Source organism: Cololabis saira, chromosome 2 (assembly GCF_033807715.1).
Source record: "Cololabis saira isolate AMF1-May2022 chromosome 2, fColSai1.1, whole genome shotgun sequence".
Taxonomy (NCBI): domain Eukaryota; kingdom Metazoa; phylum Chordata; class Actinopteri; order Beloniformes; family Belonidae; genus Cololabis; species Cololabis saira.
The window spans coordinates 29,040,320-29,059,322 of NC_084588.1; the positions used below are offsets into that span (position 1 = coordinate 29,040,320).

The following is a 19,003-nucleotide window of genomic DNA, read 5'->3' on the forward strand; positions in this document are numbered from 1 at the left end:
TGAATATGTAGATCACTGCTGACTCTTGGTGTGCAGTACATAATACACCAGCTCTTAACTGTATCAAACAAGGGTCTCTGATAAAGACCCACTCTGATAATGAGAGGAGGCCAATGTGTGATATTAGACAGAGATAACAGACACTACAAAGACCAAATTAAAACAGAGCGATGCTACAATCTGTGCGTCTCTTAGAATGTGTGTGTGCACATGAGTGTGTGTGTGTGTGCGTGCGTGTGTGTGTGTGTGTGTGTGTGTGTCCTAAACAGGGGATTGGCTCTGGGCACAGTAAGCTCTGCCTTGACAACCAGTACAGCTCAGTCCAGTGTGAGTGGCCAGCCAGCCAGTGCACAAGGTGTTTATGAATCAACCGAAATGAGGTATTTCCCCTATGTTACAGTATGTTGCTACCATCGTCCTATTCGCCATGCCATGATGCAATTCCTTAGAGGTTTTCAAGAAAGGGAGTGAAGCACTTTACAGGCACACCCACAGGAGTGGATGTGGGAAATGCTTAAACTTTTGATAGCTTTTAGAGAGCTTTCTTAAAACCTGGCTTGCAAACGAAGAAAGAAAAAAGGTTTCTCGTGCTATGTCTTGCAATTTCCTGTCAAAATACTGGAGATTTGTTATTTGCTCTGTAACAGCACCAAAAAATACTTTTCTTTTTTTCTTTTTTTTTCCCACCTAGAGCTCTTTTGGTGGGATTTCTCAGCTTAAGTTTGACACAATTGTGAATACATGGGAAAGAGGGGAAACTATGCCCTGTATTTTTAGCTTGTGCTATAGTGATGTAGCTGCCTTTTATAGATGATATGCCTTGTTGGGGGTGGAGGTGGGGGGTGACACCAGAGAAGGTTTATATACCGTACAAACAGACATGCAACAAATGAAGGGCCAATTATGCAGTATGGAAAAAAAACAATATCAAAACAAGCATTAGAAAAGCTTTAAATGGTACTTGATCTTTTTCACTGTCATATCCATCTGTTTTACCCAAAGCTAAGAGATCTTTTGTGTCATGGTCCTGAGGTTCTTCAAAGTACGTAATCTCATGTATATTATTAGATTAACATGATTGAACACGTTTACACCAATTTCTATGTTAACCTGAGGTCAAAAAGGTACCCCAAACTTGGTTAAAGGTGATTAAAGGGACTTCAAAGAGCATATTAGGGGCTGACTGGCTGGTCAAGGCACTAACACAAGAGTACACAACTTTTGGACTGCACTTTTATTCAATGATGAATGCCTCAGTGGTTTGTGAAGTTAAAAAAAAAAGAAAAGAGAAAAGTGAATTATTTACTGATGTGGCTGATGAAATTTGACTGCCCTTTACTGTAAAAGTGTGTTGCAAGTGCAGCAACCTTTGTCGGTTTCTATCTATTGTTTGCAGACTGGTTACACGCCATACAGGCTGTGAAAGACACATCTGCTACCTTTAGCTCAGTGGAGAGCAGATACAGTCCAGGTTGAGGGTTAGGTGTGTGGTGGTGTGTGTTTGTCTGTGTGTGTGTGTGTGTGTATGGGGTACTGAGCCACCCTGCCACACAGCTCAGCTACGGTCCCCATCCTCTTTTCAAATATTTGTCTGTCCTTCACTCTTTATTTGCCCCCCATTCTGCTCTTTGTTTATTGAAATCTATCTCAGGCAGATTGATAAAGTTTCCAGAAATTCTGTTACATAATACCTATCTGAATTTAGTGTTCTGCCGTTTTTTTGCATATTTATTTTAATTGCACTTAATGTTTGTGTTCCCAAATATCTGACGAGGATATGGCTAAGTTCTTGATCATGTTACCATTTTGATAAGTCTCAGCAAGAATTATTTTTGTGACACCACAGGAGTATGATAAACCGTATTGTTTAATGTGTTTTTGATAGTTTTCCTGATCGAGAGATCGAGGGTGTAGTCAAGGAGTGTTTTTGTGCAAATAGCACCCCAGTTGAAATGGAGGAGTAGCTTGAGATCACCAGATTGTTTCCTACTAGACCAGCGAGTGAGGCGAGGCGAGCTGCAGCCCTGCACCGTGCTGGGCTGAGGCGAGCATAATGAGTGTGGTGGCAGGGAACCACAACAGAGCCGGGGCAGAGGCTGCCTGAGAACCAGAGGCCTGTGGCCCGCAGCCAAGCACACACACACACACAGACACACAGACACACACACACAAATCCTGCAGCACACTTGTGGCTTTTTAAGAAAGCAATTTAGTTAATGATTTCATTTTGGAACCCCGTCATGATGCATGTGTCGTCTAAGCAAGTCAGCGAAAGAATTAGGGAAGAAACTAACACAGAGCAAAAAGGTATTAGTAAACGTAAACGTCTCCCCACAACCACAGGAAAAATAACATACAAGCAAGTGTAATGTGGCATATGTTGTGAACATAGCACAAAAATCACTTTGTTAATGTACTGTGTTAGTATATCCTTTGTGGCAGGCACATCTTTGTGCTTAGTTCTGGACAAATGTAGAGAGGAGCTGAAGCACAATGTAAGTATTCAGAGTCACGGGGAGCAGCAGACTGGTGAGGCATTTTGTGTTTCAGTCAGCGTTTAATCCACTACAGTGCCTGCTTCCATGGCATGGAAATACAGCACGTTTTTTTTCTGTCTGACCATGTCTGTCAGCTCTCTGATTTTATTAGGGCTATGTTTCACATTCATTTACTCAGGTTTCCTTGGTACCGCCCCATGAATGAAACCATTTTAACATTGCGAAAACAGCAGCTTGTACATGTCTTCTGTGAACCTGATTTTTGGGCAATTACCCAGATCAGTGACTGGGGCTTCTGGTTTTGCGCTTCAAGACTAATTTTTTTTTTTTTTTTTTGCCAGTTTTTCTCTCTTTTTTCTTTATCAGCTGTCAATCACGCTCTGTAACTTTTAACCACCTCCAAACAGAGCTGGGTGCCAGCCATTCATTTAGTCCTGCACTTTTGGTCGGCTTCTTCTCATCGAACCTGTCAGAATGGCACACGCTGTTGACCATGCTTTCTATTCAGCCCTGCCAAATTAATTGGTTTCAGTGGTTTAAATCAGCAATCAATGTCAGTTTCTCCACCATAATAAGCCTTAATCATAAATCTTTGAGGTGTGGCTTGCCTGACCCTATTCATCGTGGCTCAGCTAGATGGCCTCATCTGGGTGGAGCAAATGAACTACCCCTATTTTGATTTTCCAATTGACGTGTCACATGAAACGTGGTTATTTTCTACCCGCCCTAACTCTGTCCCGGCCCTTCTTCTCACAGTCCTTAAGAAAACTCAAGGGCCAAAAGACAAAGAATTTCAAGAGGTCCAGTTTTGAAAAGGGTAGCATATTGCTTTGCAGGAGAGTTGTCAGTGAATGTCATTAATTTATTCAGGAAAAAAAATAAAAGCAGAAAAGGGTCAATTAGCTGTGGGTCCAACTGTTGCTTCTGAGCTGTTGTCCTCCCATTCCAAAGAACAATAGTAGGGTGGCTTAATTGTTGTTGCATATTTTTTTTTAGACAGAGAGTGCGTGTTGAGAGTCAAAATGAACTAACCAGTGGCAGCTTTTACAATCCCAGTTCTGCCACAGTTTAAGCCACATTCAAATTACAAATCATTACCTAATGATATTGAGCTAATTTGTGTCACAGTCAATAAGCCAGTGCGCTGTGTTAAAACTGTTTTATTAAAACTAACTGAAGAGTTTGAGAATTTGGCTCAAATTCAGTGACTTTAATAGTTTTGCTCATGAGCGTTTCTTTCTCTTTTTTCTTTTAGCACCATTCTCTTTAGTGTTTTTCTTTCCAGTCATTGTGCATCTCTGTTGGACTAGAACTGGATCTTGTCACTTGTGTGCCAGGTCTTCCACTCAGTTCTCTGGCAGCAGTGACCAGCTATTACACTGGATTTGTTGAAGTGCGTTCTCTTGAGCACAGAGGAACTTATCTTTATAAATGACAGAATGGACCTGGCCTGAATAGTGCTTTGTGTAACATTTTACAAAAAGGGGGCCTCACTCTATATTTCATCTGTCATGGTAGCTTTTCTTTCCTTCAACAATGCTCTATTGTTTCCATGAAAATTTCAGGAGATTTCTGTATTATTACGTTCCTGCCAAATTCCACTCTCTGTTTTATTTCTCCTGCTCACAAAGGTCTAGTAAGTTATTGTTAAGTGTGAGGAAAGCCACACTGCTCCACTGTTGCTCATCGAAAAGGGCTGTGCCGGTTGATGGCCTGACTCGCTGTGAAATTCGGTCCTGTGCTGCAGTAGCAACAGTAGACCCTTTTTGAAGTCAGCTGGCCTAGAGAAAGACACGTTACAAAACTCGCTGTTAAAGTTGTACTTTGTGTGACTGTGAGTGTGTTCTGGTTTGTGTATTTCCTCAGAAGCTTTGTGTCATCGTCATATAGTGGATCATTTTTGCAGGGAAAAGGCTAGTAGTGTTTTTTCTTTTCTTTTTTTTTTGGAAACCTTAATTTTTAAAAACATACGCATGAGTAAACTTGTGTGTGTCCTGACGAACTGAGAGGCTGTTATGCCATCAAGCTCTGAGCTTGTTTCCTTGCATCAGAAAAAAAAAATGGGGCCAGTGGCACAGGGGACAGACGGAGGAGGAGAGGAGGAGGAGAAAGGAGGAAGTACAGGAAGGATTCAGTCTTTGAGAGCTCATCGACCCTTCACGATTAGACAGACAGACGCACTTAAGCACTCTCACACCTGCACCAGCCTTTGGCTTGCGGTGGGGGGCGAGGACACCAACCATGCTGTCACGGCAGCTGCACAAGTGTGTTTAAATTGAGATACAAGGCAGTTCCTCTGGCAGCATATTATTGCAAATAATTTACCTTGCAAAGTAATTATCAATGCTCTGCTCAATATGTAAAGTGTGCACTTCAGGTGGCTTGCTTAATTTGCTCTTGGTGGCTATCATTTGAGTGTGGATTTTTAGCTGCGCTAACTGTGGTAGCTTCTAATGGAGAAGGTATCTGGAGAGAATGTGAAGTGAGGATGAAGTGCCACTGTAATTGAGTTGACTTTTTGCAGGGGAAGGTCAACAATAATGGAGGAAAAAAATAATTTAGACAACTTGCCTGTCTCTGCACAGTAGCTGGAAACATTTGTATTTTCTCAGCCACTTTCATTTTTATACGAGTATGTGTGATTACCACCATGCTCAGGTTCAGGACATTTAAATCATCATGTATATCACCCCCCACGTGACTGATGAAAAGCTGATCTTTTTTTCTAATTCGGTTTGTTTTAAAATATGCAGAATTGCACAATAGACAGACGTGCGCTTGAAAAACGGTGTGCAGTGTGCAGCCCGCGTTACGGGTTGATTATTTATCCAGAAACCTGGCTGCTGCACAGCTTGCCACAATCACAATGGAGGGTGATAATTTAATTGTGCTAAACGGTGGATTCTGTGTCAATGCTCCTCCAGCTGGGAGCTGTCAGGTAGTAATATCTCATTATGGCAGGTGAAGAACCCACAGGAACCTTTCCATGACACCTGTTAGAACACGAATAACCCCTGAAGGAAACTCACGCATGATTTTCCCAGTATCTGTCTACCCACTCCCACCCCCACACCCACACCCACTCCCACACCCCCTACTCCTCCTCTTCCATATATGTATGCACACACAATCCAAGTCTGTCATTTCTTTATAATTATTATTGTTGTGTAGGCCATATCCGTGTTTTTGTTTTTGTTTTTGAATATACAAAATAAATAAATAAAAACAGGTTAAAATAAAAAGTAATGATAGAAACAAAAAACAGCTCACTTGAGCTGGATATGTTTTTTATAACAACCGCTGAGACACATTAACAGAAATAGCTTTTTTCAAATCATTTCTAATGCAGAAATAATCAACTGTTTCTGCTTTGACAGCATGAAAATGGCCAATATTTGTTTATATCAAATAATTATTCATCACATATCCAGCTGAAAAGAGCCCCTCTCAACTTTTCGCTCATAAAGCTAAAGTGAGCATTTCGCAGAAATGGCAATAACGATTATATTGATGTAAAGGAAAGTCAACACTTTATTTTTGCTTAGCTGACTAATGTTAGACTCTTTAACATATGAACTTATGCATATGTGTATCTTTTATGCTTGAACATAAGTTATACATGAACAGTGAACCCTTTTCTTCCCTTCAGGTTTTTATTTTCTTCTTTTTATTATTAAGCAATCTTTATTCATGTATTTTTCTGCCCGGTCTTCTGATAACATGTGAAAATGAAGACTTGTGATCAAAACCTGAAGGTGCAAGACATCAGCACTGAGCCAGACAAGTGGGTGTGATGGGGTGGTTGGGGGGAGGTTGACGGTGTGGAGTTACTTATCACCATTGTCTATAAAAGGTAAACAGTGTGACAGAGCAGATAGAGCGAGCGAAAGCCGGTCAGACCCTTTTATGACGAAAGAGGAAATGGGATAGCTGGGGACACATGGCCCAGCAGTCACAAGACCCCCCAAAATGAGCAGTGCACAACACCCCTCTAATACTTACCAATTAAGCAGAGGTTGTTTTGCACGATGATGAAACATTATCTCAGGGAACATTTCATGACTCAAAGCATTCCAGGGCATATGAGCCCATAGCTGGAGAACTTAAGTCCTAATCCTTCAAATGTGTGCAATATTGTCAGCTATATATAGACCGGATCGCTTTTCTATCTGACCCTCCTTCATCCCTGCCTCAAGTCTTCAAAGTGACTGGGGCTTTGTCTTTAAGGAAGGTGCCAGGAGTCCACTTCACATTTACTTTTCTTTGGTCATTGTGTGGTAAAGCATAGGGGCAAGCAGATTGTCCAGCATTTATCTCATCATATTTCAAGTGTTTAGTGTGTGAAAGTTAGACTCTATATTCCTATGAAACGGGTTAAGTTATTAATTCAAGTATTATTTCAAGAATACACTGCAGTTGTGCATAAAGGTCTGTTTTGCTGATTTTATTTTGCAAGCACAAAGAGACCAACAGTGTAAACAACACTATTCCATCAGAAGATACGTGCTGTGGCAGTACTCACAGTAAACTGAACTCTGCTTTATGTTTTGCACCTCATCAAAAGTCTTTGTGTCTGCGCTGATCTATTGCACACATACCCCTTTAGATCTCAGAGATGTGTGATCCCCACTAAATATGGAGGGGGAAAAAATCTGTACCATTGCCCTCAGATATTCTCAGAGAATTATTGCCACACTTCCCCGTTTCCCTTTCAATAATACGAGGTAGTATTGTATAGGGCTTGTCAAAGGTTGGGGGTGGGGCAGAAGGGTTTCTCTGCACTCTTTAGTTGCCTGAGCATAGCCCTCCCAGCATTGCTAATAAATTATTAACTCCTGCTGACAAATACTGTTATGGAGCCTGCTGCAGATCTGTTGCATTCTTTAACAAGATTGCTGTAGACACATGTTAAAGGAGGATGGAGTCTCCACTGCTCCCTCCCTTCTTTACTCTCTGTCTATTCTGTTCTCTTGCTCACGCCTCAGTGGCTTGACTGATGGCTGGAGACCAAAGTAAAAGTGCCTGAGAGACTGAATATTTTAGTGGTAAAATAATACCACTTGATTTAGAGTGTAAAACAAAAGCAGTGCTTTGTTTCACTCTCACACTCCATTGAAGACGAGGTGCTTGTTGCGCTGCAGGCTCAAGCTTTTTGGGTGCATGAATAAAAAATACGCTCAAATCTCCGTGATCAGCCCAGTTCTGCCATACACTCAAACACACACACACATGCACTCACCGTTACATGCAAGCTCTGAACTTTGGTCTGACTCTTGATTTTCAATTAACAGTTCTCAATTTTGAGCTCATGTTCTGTTTGATGTAATTGCAGGAAACAATTTAATGGTTGATTAAAATTGAGGGCTAAGTCCCACTAAAAACACAGCCGACAACTCTTCAAGATACTGAGGCTGAAAGACAGAAGAGACAAGAAGGCAGACAGGCAGGCAGGCAGAGAGACAGGCAGGCAGACAGGCATGGGTCCACACTCCCACTTTGCTGTCTGACTAAGCAGGTGTGTTTCTACAGCTGCAGATCCGCAACAGATTAATTGGAATTTCCATTGTTTAAGACACCATCCGCGACGCAGGCTGGTCAGTGATTATGTGCAAGTGTGTGTGAGCAAATGAAAAGCAGAGAGGGAGAGAGAGAGAGAGGGGAAGAGAGAGCAAGGCAAGGCAAATGTTGCACTTGGATATACCCGTGCACCTTAGCGAACTATATCAAATTTGCTTTGGCATTCATTTTCTCCACATTTTTTGGGTTGGTGTACTTGATCAAAAGGTTATTTAAAAGAAAAAAAGTTATGCAGCCTTCAATTTCTCTGGTCTACACACTGTATCTTGACTAAATGTCAAGGAGATCTGAGGTGCACTCCAACTTCTAAATCAGAACTGCAAACCTTTCTACTATTTATAACGAGACAGAAAACATTTTTCTGTCTACCCTTTTGCTCTTATGTTTTTGAATATGAAATCCTCCTCTACTTTATTTTGTTCTGATTTTTGTTCATTGTCTTTTAATGTTCCTTTGTTCCTTTTTCTGAGTACTTTGGGTTGTTTTTTGGGGTTTTTTTTTATGAATAATTTTCCCTGCCGTAATGACAGATAAAAACATCTCACCAGTGTGTGTCTCTGGATAAATAACTCACATGTCAAAGTTCCTTGAATAAGACCCCGAACCGTCAGACCAGAAGACCTTGTTAGTAAAATATATTTTCTTACGTGAAACATGTGTTTGCCTATCTTGCGGTCACTGGCTCTTGACAGAGAGTGCAAGGATACACCACTGCCTCAACCTTGAGAGACCCCCCCCCTAACACGAGACCTCTGCCACCCCTCCCCCGTCAGCAAGCCTAGGCTGGAACTAAAGTGCTGTCACACTGACCCCTATGGATAGAGCGGGAGGACGGGGTACATAGAGATCAGTGATGAAATGGGAAATGATGAGTATTGATAGGTTACCACATAAGTGCATAACGGTGCAAGCAAATACTCATCCTCCACAATCCACGAAGATTGAGCTGTAAGCAGTCACAGTCAAGTTTTAATGGTCAGTATCCTCCAGTTGACAAAAGTAAACACAGCAACAGCTCAGGGAAAAGCGGATTAGGAATTAAAAAGGCTCCGGCTCCCGCTTCCCACTTCATGTTGTAGGAAGGCCACATTAGCCTCCTTTTATTTTAATACCAAATGCTTAATTAGATGTGGTGGCACAATGTTTAATTTCATTCATTGTAATACGCAGCGTGGGTGCAGCCTCATTAATTGTGAGAAAAAGTGGAAATGGTTGTGGAAATTGTACTCCACAAAAGAGTTGGGTTGTAGAAAGTGAGAAAAAAAAGTTACAAATTTGAATTAACATGAGTTTCCTTTTCACCTGACATGTCAAGTGCACTCTTCACTGTAATATTCATGAACACATGTGACATTTCTGTGAATACAGTATAGTTCGCAGCTTTTGGTTTTTAAGCTGCTTAAATGGGATTTGTTTTCCTTGGGGACCACTGTCGTGCCAAAATGTTAATAATTTCCTAATTTGACACATGAAATGAAAAAGAAAACAAGTTGCTTTTGTTTGTATCTGATTGTTTTAGAATGAAATGAACTCACACGAGGAAAATAAAATAATTAAGTGGTTTGAAGGACAAAAGCAAATCAGTTTGAAATAAATTGGATATTAATCAGGGAGTGTAAAAATATAAAACATGTCATTAGAGGGGGAAAAAAGTAACATTTCCTTTAACAAGTCGTATTAGTTTTTTTCCTTCTTTTTTTATCCTCTTCCCTATCTGACCTGCTGCCCGAGTTCCTCTCTTGATATCTGGGCCAGAACTCAAACAGGCAAGCTTCCTGGCCCAGATAAAGTAATCCATCTGCATTAAACAGTAAAAAAAAAAAAAGTATCAGGGACCCAAAGTAGCAACAGGTGTGTGTGTCTGCTCAGGCAACTTATCAGCTCAAGCGCTGACTCAATGAAACTGCTTTCCTCACAAGATGCATCTTTTTCTGGATTCTGTTTTCCTTGACATTTTTTTTTTCCTCCACAGCAGAGTCATGTCTTCAAAGCAAGCCGCATCTCCTTTTGCCCCTGTGGTTGACGGTGATGATGCCATGAGTCAGGAGCACTTGTCTTGGGAGAAGGAGGAGAGTGCAGAAGCCCATGGCATGCCTCAGCTCCCGTTGCACAGTCTGCTCCATGGAAAAGCCCCTGAAGAAATGCAGCCACTCAGCAGCGTCCCACAGGAGAGCGACTGGGACAGCCTGGTGTCAGCACAGCAGCGCATGGTGAGACATGGATCCTGAACGTAGATGAAAAAAAAATGAAAAAAAAAATAATACTGGTTAACCAGTGAATGCAAAAAAATCACAAGGCTCTTACATTACTACATGGTATCTTTGTTAAAAGTGTTTATTGTAAAATTATGCTTGAGTTCAGCTTTGGCTATCATTGTTTGGTGGTGCTGTTATTTTTTAGTATTTGTTTTTCAAAACCAAAGAATTCTTCAGCTCTAAACCGCAATTACTTTTCCTGTGGAAAAAAAATCAAAAATCAAAAGTAGTAGTCTTGAGGTGCCACTGAAGATTTGGTGAGTTCCCAAAAGTGAAAACAGAGTTTTCTGAATTTTGACAACACACATTAAAGTTCAACAAAACTATTCGCTCCTATTCGGTGCCTCTTTGGCAGGAGGGACAGAAGAAGAAGCCTTGTAAAGGATGACTGTCTCAGATGTACAGCACAGTAGTGACAATTAGACAGTACTTTTGGGCATTCAAAATCCAGACTCAGCAGGCAGTCATTGTTTCTGGCTTACTCAAATAAACTGAGCATATACTCTATCCCTGGCCCCCGCAGCTCCCACGTCTCCCTAATGCTGTGAAATCTCAGGGATTCTGGGGTATTCAAACAGGCTACTATGCCAAACAATAAACCTTAAGCTATTATTAGGGCAAAGAGAGGAAGGGAGGACTGTTCTTTGAATGATGGCTCAGAAAATTGCATCATGTCCTATGAAAGCTTTATCTGCTTTCCTGTGATTGCTTTGGATTGTCATCGTTGTTAAAGAAATGTCTCGACGTCGTGTGCTATTTTTCTCGTTGTGCATGAGCTACATCTGCAGCCAGACCCCAGACGCTGTACACTCTTGAGTGTGGAGCTGCTTTGATGTGAGCAGGGCGAGGAAGAGCACAGCCTGTTGTGGGCTGTAGACACTGAAGGCAGGTGGTTGTCTATGACAGACGGGTCTGAGGTAAAGAGACCCAGAGGGCCTCTGAAGTAGCTCTGCAGTTGGCTACCGAGGCCCTCAACGCCCCAACATACTTGAACACACACTTACACACATACAGTCATGCACGGCTCCTGTAGCAGACTACTTTACATAATGTAGGGGTGTCAAGATGACAGTGAGGCTAATTTAAAGGCAAAGGATTCCTCACTTTGTAATCATCTTTTACGGGTAGTCAGCAACAGGATTTTACTTAATTTCTTGATGTGGGGCAAACAAAATAAAGCTTTTTAAAGATATCTGCAACTAATATTTAATCAAAATGGAAAAGTAATATACTATGATCAACTATTTATTCATATTTTCTTCAGACCAGACCTTTTAACCTATGTGATGAGTTGAGAATTAACTTAACATTAAGCAATATTTAAACATCATAGGATTGAGCTCAAAAAGTATTCTAAAATAATAGGATCAGAATATCCTAATTAGTTTAAAAAAAGGCAAAATGAAGAAAAATAAAAGGGATGACTCACTATATTTGATGAAATTATGTTCAAATTATGAACAAAATTATTGTCTGCACATCCCCTTGTTTAACATAACAATTTAAATCTTAAGTTTACTGCACCAGGCAGTATTCTTTTAGAAAGTACAGGACCAAATGATATTTCTTTTAAAAAGGCAAATGAGGCTAAAAACTATCAAAGTGATATGACGAAAAGTAACTCACATCTGAAAAAAGCCCATAGCCTTGATGTTATTTTACAGGAGTCTCATTCAATTTAAATAATTTTTTAAGATTTATGTTTTTCAACATTTAAAAAAAAAAAGCATTGAATTAAAGAAGTATAAGTGGGAGGGACGACGTGTGAAAAGAGCAAACGGACAACATGAAAAAAGAGAGGAAGGGGGAAGTTGTGATCTGCAATGAGAGGATGAGAAAGAAAAGGCATAAGGCGGTGGCAGTGAGAGTGTTGTCTTTGCTGATTACCTGACTCTACTGCTGTGCCGTGCGTCTGTGTGGGCTGTGCCCTGAACCCATGCCAGCTGATTAACCCAGCACTGCTCCACTCCCCTCAAGCGCTCTCCACTGTCTCTGCCATGGTTCACAATCATCCAGCATAGACCTGGGAGGTGCCGCTCGGTCGTGCCACCCTGGCGCTTGGTACTAGACATCCCTGCAGCCCGCTGTAAGTCTGCCCCAAGCAGATAATGCCACATAGGAACCAGATAGCATCACACTCAAGCTTGCATTTATGACTTTATTGAGAATTCTCATTACAATTGAGAACTGGCCGTGTTATTCAGGCATAGTGTTACACCCTCTGTTATTTTACTTGTGCATTGTAAGCGAGCAACATGTGTTGCAAATATGTGTCATGTTTATTTTCTCTATTATGTGGGCCAAAGCTTAAATCAGAGATAACTGTTCCCCCGTTAAAGACTTTAAATCCTGGCTGCTTAGCTACCTTCTGCTTTCTCAGACTCCACAAACCATAATTAACATTACCTTCTGTCAGACGCAGGCCTCAGCCACGGTCTGCGTGCTGACTGTACTCTCCCATGTGCAGAGTATTCTCCTCCATTATTCTCCCCTTTTCCTTCACGTCTCTGTTTGTGCACAGGGAGCACTCCGCCAGTTATCCAGAGACAGGACCCTTACTTAAATACTAAACCATACACAGGTGGGACGAAAAAACAACAACAGCTTGTGACAGGACGCAGATTTATGAATGCTCAAGGCACTCAGCTGAGAATAGGTTTCCACTTGAAAATGAACAAATTACACAGCAGTCACCCTAACACAAATGCACTCTCAACAGCAATTTGACAGATTATAGTTGGGTGGTTTTGTCTGTGTAGTCTGCGCAGATGAATAGTAAAGCCTGAGCACATTATGGATATGCCCTATGAAAGTGTACCTTATCATTTCATCTCAATTTTTCACTTGTCATATCTCATTTACCAGAGCAGCTAGCACTGTTGAAAATATAGAAACTGCTGTTTGAAAAGCCAAAGACGAGCCATTTGGTATGGGCAAACCGCCCCCGAGCTGCAAAAAACCAGCAATCCCTGCATTTGAATGAAAAACTGTCAAGAAGCTCAATGGAGCTCTGACAGAGCACAGAAACATTCTCATCATTTAATATACATCCCATGTCACCACCCCTCCCAACCCTCTCAATCTTTCTTTTCTTTTTTTTTTCCGTCTAACAGGAATCTGACAGCAATAAAGTATGTTCCCTGTACTCCTTTCGGAACAATTCCACTTCCCCACACAAGCCCGAGGAGGGGGCCCGGGAGCGAAGTGACCTGCTGAGCGGATCAGCGTTTGGAACTCCCGAGCGCCGCAAAGGAAGCCTGGCAGACGTAGTGGACACGCTGAAGCAGAAGAAGCTGGAGGAGATGACAAAGACAGAGCAAGATGGTATGATATCTTCCCAAATGTTCCTTTTACTCTTGTTTTTTTTTTTTGCATTTTTTTCCCCTTTCCATTTGCCTCCTCTTGTATCTCTCATTCTCATACACATGCAAGATGGGAATACTGACGTTACTGTGTTTCCAGTTTGTTCTGAACTTTCTCCAATGTGACAAAGGCTGTCTGGTAGTGGCCCTTAGCATAAGTGTGGTCTTCTCCCATGCCAAGGAAAACTCTGACTATGAAACCCATGGTGCTGACCTGATGCCAGGAACATTATGTCTTTTTTATTTTGCTCCACAGAACACTTCACTCTGCGCAGTTATTCGTCAAAGTTAGCTTCACACAAACATCCCGAGCCCTTCTCAAGGATGTGCCTAATTGGTTCATCTTTAGTCAACACAGCTTAGACACTGAGAGAAAGAAATCATTTTCTGTGATAAGACTCTTTGGTCTCTGTCATATCTGCGCCTGTTTCACCCTTCTTGGCTCTCCCTCGTAGAGCCTGCAGTCTATCAAGAGTATGGCGGAAAAACAAATATTTGAAGGAGCTGCTGAAACACATCCCCCTTCTTAATTAGGGCTGTAGTAATATAACTACATCCAATCAAATGTTAAACCCCCTTGGGAATGCATGTGTCTCATTTAGTGTCTGGGGAGCTCTTAGCTTAAGCACTTCATCAGACGAATAAATTAGACCGCTGTTAGCCGAAAAATAATTTGCCACTTCTTTTTTAAGTGTGCGTGTGGCGATTTTTGTATCAGAGCATCAGAACTCTCTCGCCAGATAATCATTTAGCCATATCCCGATAAAACAGATTATTGTGTTGTCACTTCTATAACATCACAGAGCTTTCAATCTCGATTGAACTTTTTTTTTTTAATTTGCTGTAATTAAAATGGATATAAATGACCATTAAAAAAAAGACCTAAGATGTTGAATTTGTTATAATTAACAAGATTGTCAACTACTATTCTAAAAGATCCAAAGTCAGAGGCTTATCGCTTAACGTGATTCAGAGTTGGATATCTTGTCCTCATTGACGAGCTTTCATATTTTCCCCATGTTCTTGTTTTTTTTTTTTTTGTTGGAATGTTATGAATGTTAGAGGTTAGGCTGTGCTCTTGCCTCTGGTTCTGTCTCTTTTTGTCTCTATCCTAATGTAAGGATACAATTTTACGTCTTTTTTTCCCCCTTACAAAGCTAATTTTCATGGCAAGGTTGTCAATTCTCTGAGTAGTGACAGTGGGCATTATGGTAATGAGCCCCAGCTGGTGAAGGCTGGTTGTTGCAGTAATTTAAATGGTCAAGTGCAGCTTGTAATCCGGGGCCGTATGTTAGCCCAGGGAGGCGAGGGTGCTTTGGAGTGCCATACAGCTGTTTTAATCTCCTGTTAATAATAGTGACTCAGTCTGCCTCATGCACTGTGTATCTTCAGCACCAAAATACACTCCCATGTTGGAGAAAATTAGTTTTTGAGGGGGGAAAACAGCAAAAGACAAGAGGCTCACAAAGTTCAGCAGGCTGTCCCCACGCTACGAGAACTGAGAGACACTTTGCCCACGAGAGCGCTTGAGGAAGCTTCAGAGGTGATGATCACTGATTACTGGAAAATGGAGCGTGTGGGACTGTTTGAAACTGCCCAGAGAAAGCTTATCAGAAACCTTTGAGAAACCATAATCATGTGTCTTTGTTTATGGAGAAGGGCGCTGTCGGAGTCAAAAAGGTCTGGATTAAGCCATTTAACAACATTCAAGAACGTTTGAGAAGTCACTTTTTTGTCTTAATAATGTTTGCAACATACCACAAGCAACAGAGGAGTTAAATATAAGCTTATCTACGACTGACAACTGTTGTGTCTTTTTCTGATGCTTCGGTGCCTGTCTGCTCGGGATCACAGGGCCCTCAGAGACTGTTCGCCATCTGCTCCCATTCTTCTCACAGTTTCTTCGTCAGGTCAAGATAGTTCATTGTACTCATGAACTGAAGATAAACACAATGACTTATAGTGCAGGCAGAACAAATGGTCTGTAGTATACTTTCTCCACAGTATATTGCTCATATATGGGACATTAAATCACACTTACAGGGATGTAAACACTAGTAGAAGCTTGGATTGACAAGTTCCCTGGACATACCGTTTTAATGCTATCATTAGCCGTTGCTATGGTTGTTAGTGAGTCTTCTTGGAGGTTTTTTATTTATTTTGCTGGGAGACCCATATATTAGAAACCCTGCTATCATGTCTGGTGTTTTTGGAGGAATTAGGCAAGGATGAATAAATAATAAAATGTCTAAAGTAATGAAGAGTAATACCTTAAAATTCTCCGTTAACACTGTATTGCTTCACTCAGTATGGACTAAATCTTCTCATGCACCACAATGCCTAATAAACGTTATAACAATAGACATTGCTTAGTTGTGTAAGTATAAGTCTTTCATCCCACCATCTCTATATATTTGTACCCTTTCACCCGCTCTATCCTTCCACCCTTATGCTCCTTAAAGTGCTTTAAGTGCTTGTGACTGTGCTAATGAATGAAAATGTCCTCCCAGCAGCGAGCGCTGCATTTAGCTGAATAGTCACCTTTGCTGTAAAAGCTCTATTAGGCCCAGTTGCCAGCAGGGCTAACGATTGTGCCCCATGTTTATTTACTAGGTATTGTAAATGCATTATTTATGGATAAGTCTCCAGACAGCACTTGTCAAGAGTTAAAAATGTCAGTATTAAGTATTAGGGTAAAAAGAAAAATAGCCACCATTATAAAAAGCCAAGGTGACCTTGCTTTGATTCACGTGCAGTTAGAACAGTTTTATATAATGTACTAAAGTATGAATCAATACTGCGCAAGTCAACACAGAAATACTTGTGTGTTGAGTGTTTATGATCGTCCCCACGACAAGGACGGGTAATTTGGTTTCAGACTCATGTCAGAGCTTTTAAGGATGCTCCTGGGCTCAGTATGGACTTACAGAGTCCTAATCACAATAACCAGGATATATTATCATCTTTGTATTACTGAGTGATATGCCAAAGTAGAGGCTTATTCTTTATCTTATTCTTTCTCTCTGGTTTGATTAGTGATGTCATTGTGTAAATGAGGTTAACGGTCTGATGAAAAAGGACCCTGTACAAAAGGGTTTTTTTGTGCAATAGTTTCAGGTGGAGTTAATGTTCACAAAGCAAGTTAGAATATCATAGTTTTGGTTTAGATGCTGAGAAGATGATGGAGTGGATAGATGTGGCCAGGGAACATTTGACAAAAGGCTTTTCACACATAACCTATAATTATACTCTTTAAATATCAATAATCAATATTGTTTTGACAGGTTTTGAAAATCTGACGAGCACAACCACAGAGATGGTAAAAAAAAAAAAAGTTAAGTTTCAGTAAAATTTAGAATAAATTTGAAAACATAAAAGAAGAGGCTTCTAATTTTTCAGATTGCCTCTCTCTTTTTTGCACCAGAGTGGATGCAGTCAGGGCTTCAGCAGAATACTCAACACCTGGAGCCCTTTGAGAGAGTCACGGTTAATTAGCTCTGCAAACGGGAGTCACACCACCAGGCAAGCTGCAGTCGCTTTTTAATCTCAGGTAGAAGGATATTTAATGGCTACTGAAAAAAAAAGTAACCCAATTACAGGGACAGGTAACCTAAGCACTGCTGGTGAGATAAAGCAGCAGAGCGAGGTGTGCCACCGGACTAATTGTCTTCGGACACTGTGAATTGTGTGTGGTTCCACATTACCACTTAGACCTGCCTTCCTTTTCCTCTTCTCTGCTTGTAAGTTTAATCCCCCTGTCGCGGCTGTGTATTATCACTGTATAATGACTGTGCAGTAGGTTGAGTGTGGGGGAGTGATCTGCATTGTGCGAGTAGCCCCAGGTCATTATCCGCTATTACAACATGCCATGTAATGAGATTCAGGGATGGTTGAAAGCTGTGGAAGAGAATAGGATCAGCTGTAAGCCTGTGGTCTGATTAGCACTGATGAACTCTTGACTCGGCTGCAGCACCCTTTCCTGTTACTGTCACAGCGCCCTGATCACTCGTAGAGGCTCGCTGGAAATCCACGGCAAGTTCCTGTTCACATTACGTATAATGGTGTCAATCTTTCCTTCAGACTGTCTGAACTTTTCAGCCTTAACTACCCCACTACTGCGAACAATAGAGGTCGACTTTCAGCGCTGCATTGACCTGCCCACGTATCTCACAGGGAGAATAACAGCAGTAAAAATATTAACGACCCCTACTCACACTCCTGTACTTCATCCTGCTGGAGATCACTCCTCACATTTTTTTTAAATATCACATTGTAAATTGTTTATTTCTGTTTGTTAGTTATTATTGTGTATTACTTCCATCTGAGAAACAATTTTCACATACTTTCATTAATTGTTTAGTGTTATGTTTTTGATCAAACTATGAACAAATACATATATAAAACTTCAATTTCTTATTTTGCTCATAAAAAAATAAATTATTTTCATCTTCTCTTATGTTTAAGTTTTCTTTTTACTGGTATTATACATACATTATACATTGGCATTAAAAAGCTTAGTTAAATTAATTGTTACTTGCTTTAGCATTCATTTTTACTCATTTACTTTTTTTATATAGATCATAAAAAAAGACGTATCCAAAGGTTTATTAAATATAACCTCTATGATATAATATATTACAAAATACACCTTTCCTCCCCCCAACACAGATTTCTCCCTCCCCTTCAAGTCCAGCCCTTCTTCCCTGCTTGTCTCATCCCAGCTGTCATGTCATCTGGTTCTGCTTTATCCCACCTAATTAATAGGAATCTTTGTTATAATGATCAGAGCATGAGCCTCTGACTCCATGCATATGAAATGAGGACTGGAAATTCAGCTGCCTTGGCTGCCGATTTTGAGGCATTTTTCACTCAGCGCTCTGCGCTGCTTCTGACTGTAGCATCCTTACGGACGCTGCTAGGCCAGGGCTTTCCTGACAGGACGCGTTCACAGGCCAAACATCTGTCAAGCATCTCTCCTGTGTACCATGTTCCATCAGCTTTGGATAATCTGTTGTTTCTGTCAACAGATACTGCAAGCTCCTTGTCTTGATAATCTATTTGATCAAATAGCCAATATTTCTGTGTGTGTGTTCAGGCTTGTATATACGGCGTGTGTCAGTGGGGGCCTTTTTCTCCGTGTGTGTGTGTGTGTGTGTGTGTGTGTGTGTGTGTGTGTGTGTGTTCTCTCTTGGCCTGTGGTGTGGAGTAGCAGCTCAGTGGAGCAGTGCTCTGCTCTGTCACTTTTGTTTGAATAGGTAATGTAGATCGGTTCAGGCTGAGGAGACATGAGCTGGAATCGCTTGTTAGGACA

At 41.0% G+C, this 19,003-nt stretch overlaps 1 protein-coding gene across 6 annotated transcripts in view; it reads left to right on the forward strand.

Moving 5' to 3' along the window:
- The window catches only part of sox6 (SRY-box transcription factor 6), a 131,954-nt gene that overhangs the window by 35,514 nt on the left and 77,437 nt on the right, over positions 1–19,003 (forward strand). For all 6 annotated transcript variants that reach the window (XM_061742788.1, XM_061742784.1, XM_061742786.1 and 3 more), the window contains 2 exons: positions 10,048–10,285; positions 13,444–13,654. In XM_061742788.1, the coding sequence (XP_061598772.1) occupies positions 10,048–10,285; positions 13,444–13,654 (449 nt within the window). The remainder of the gene's footprint in view (positions 1–10,047; positions 10,286–13,443; positions 13,655–19,003) is intronic.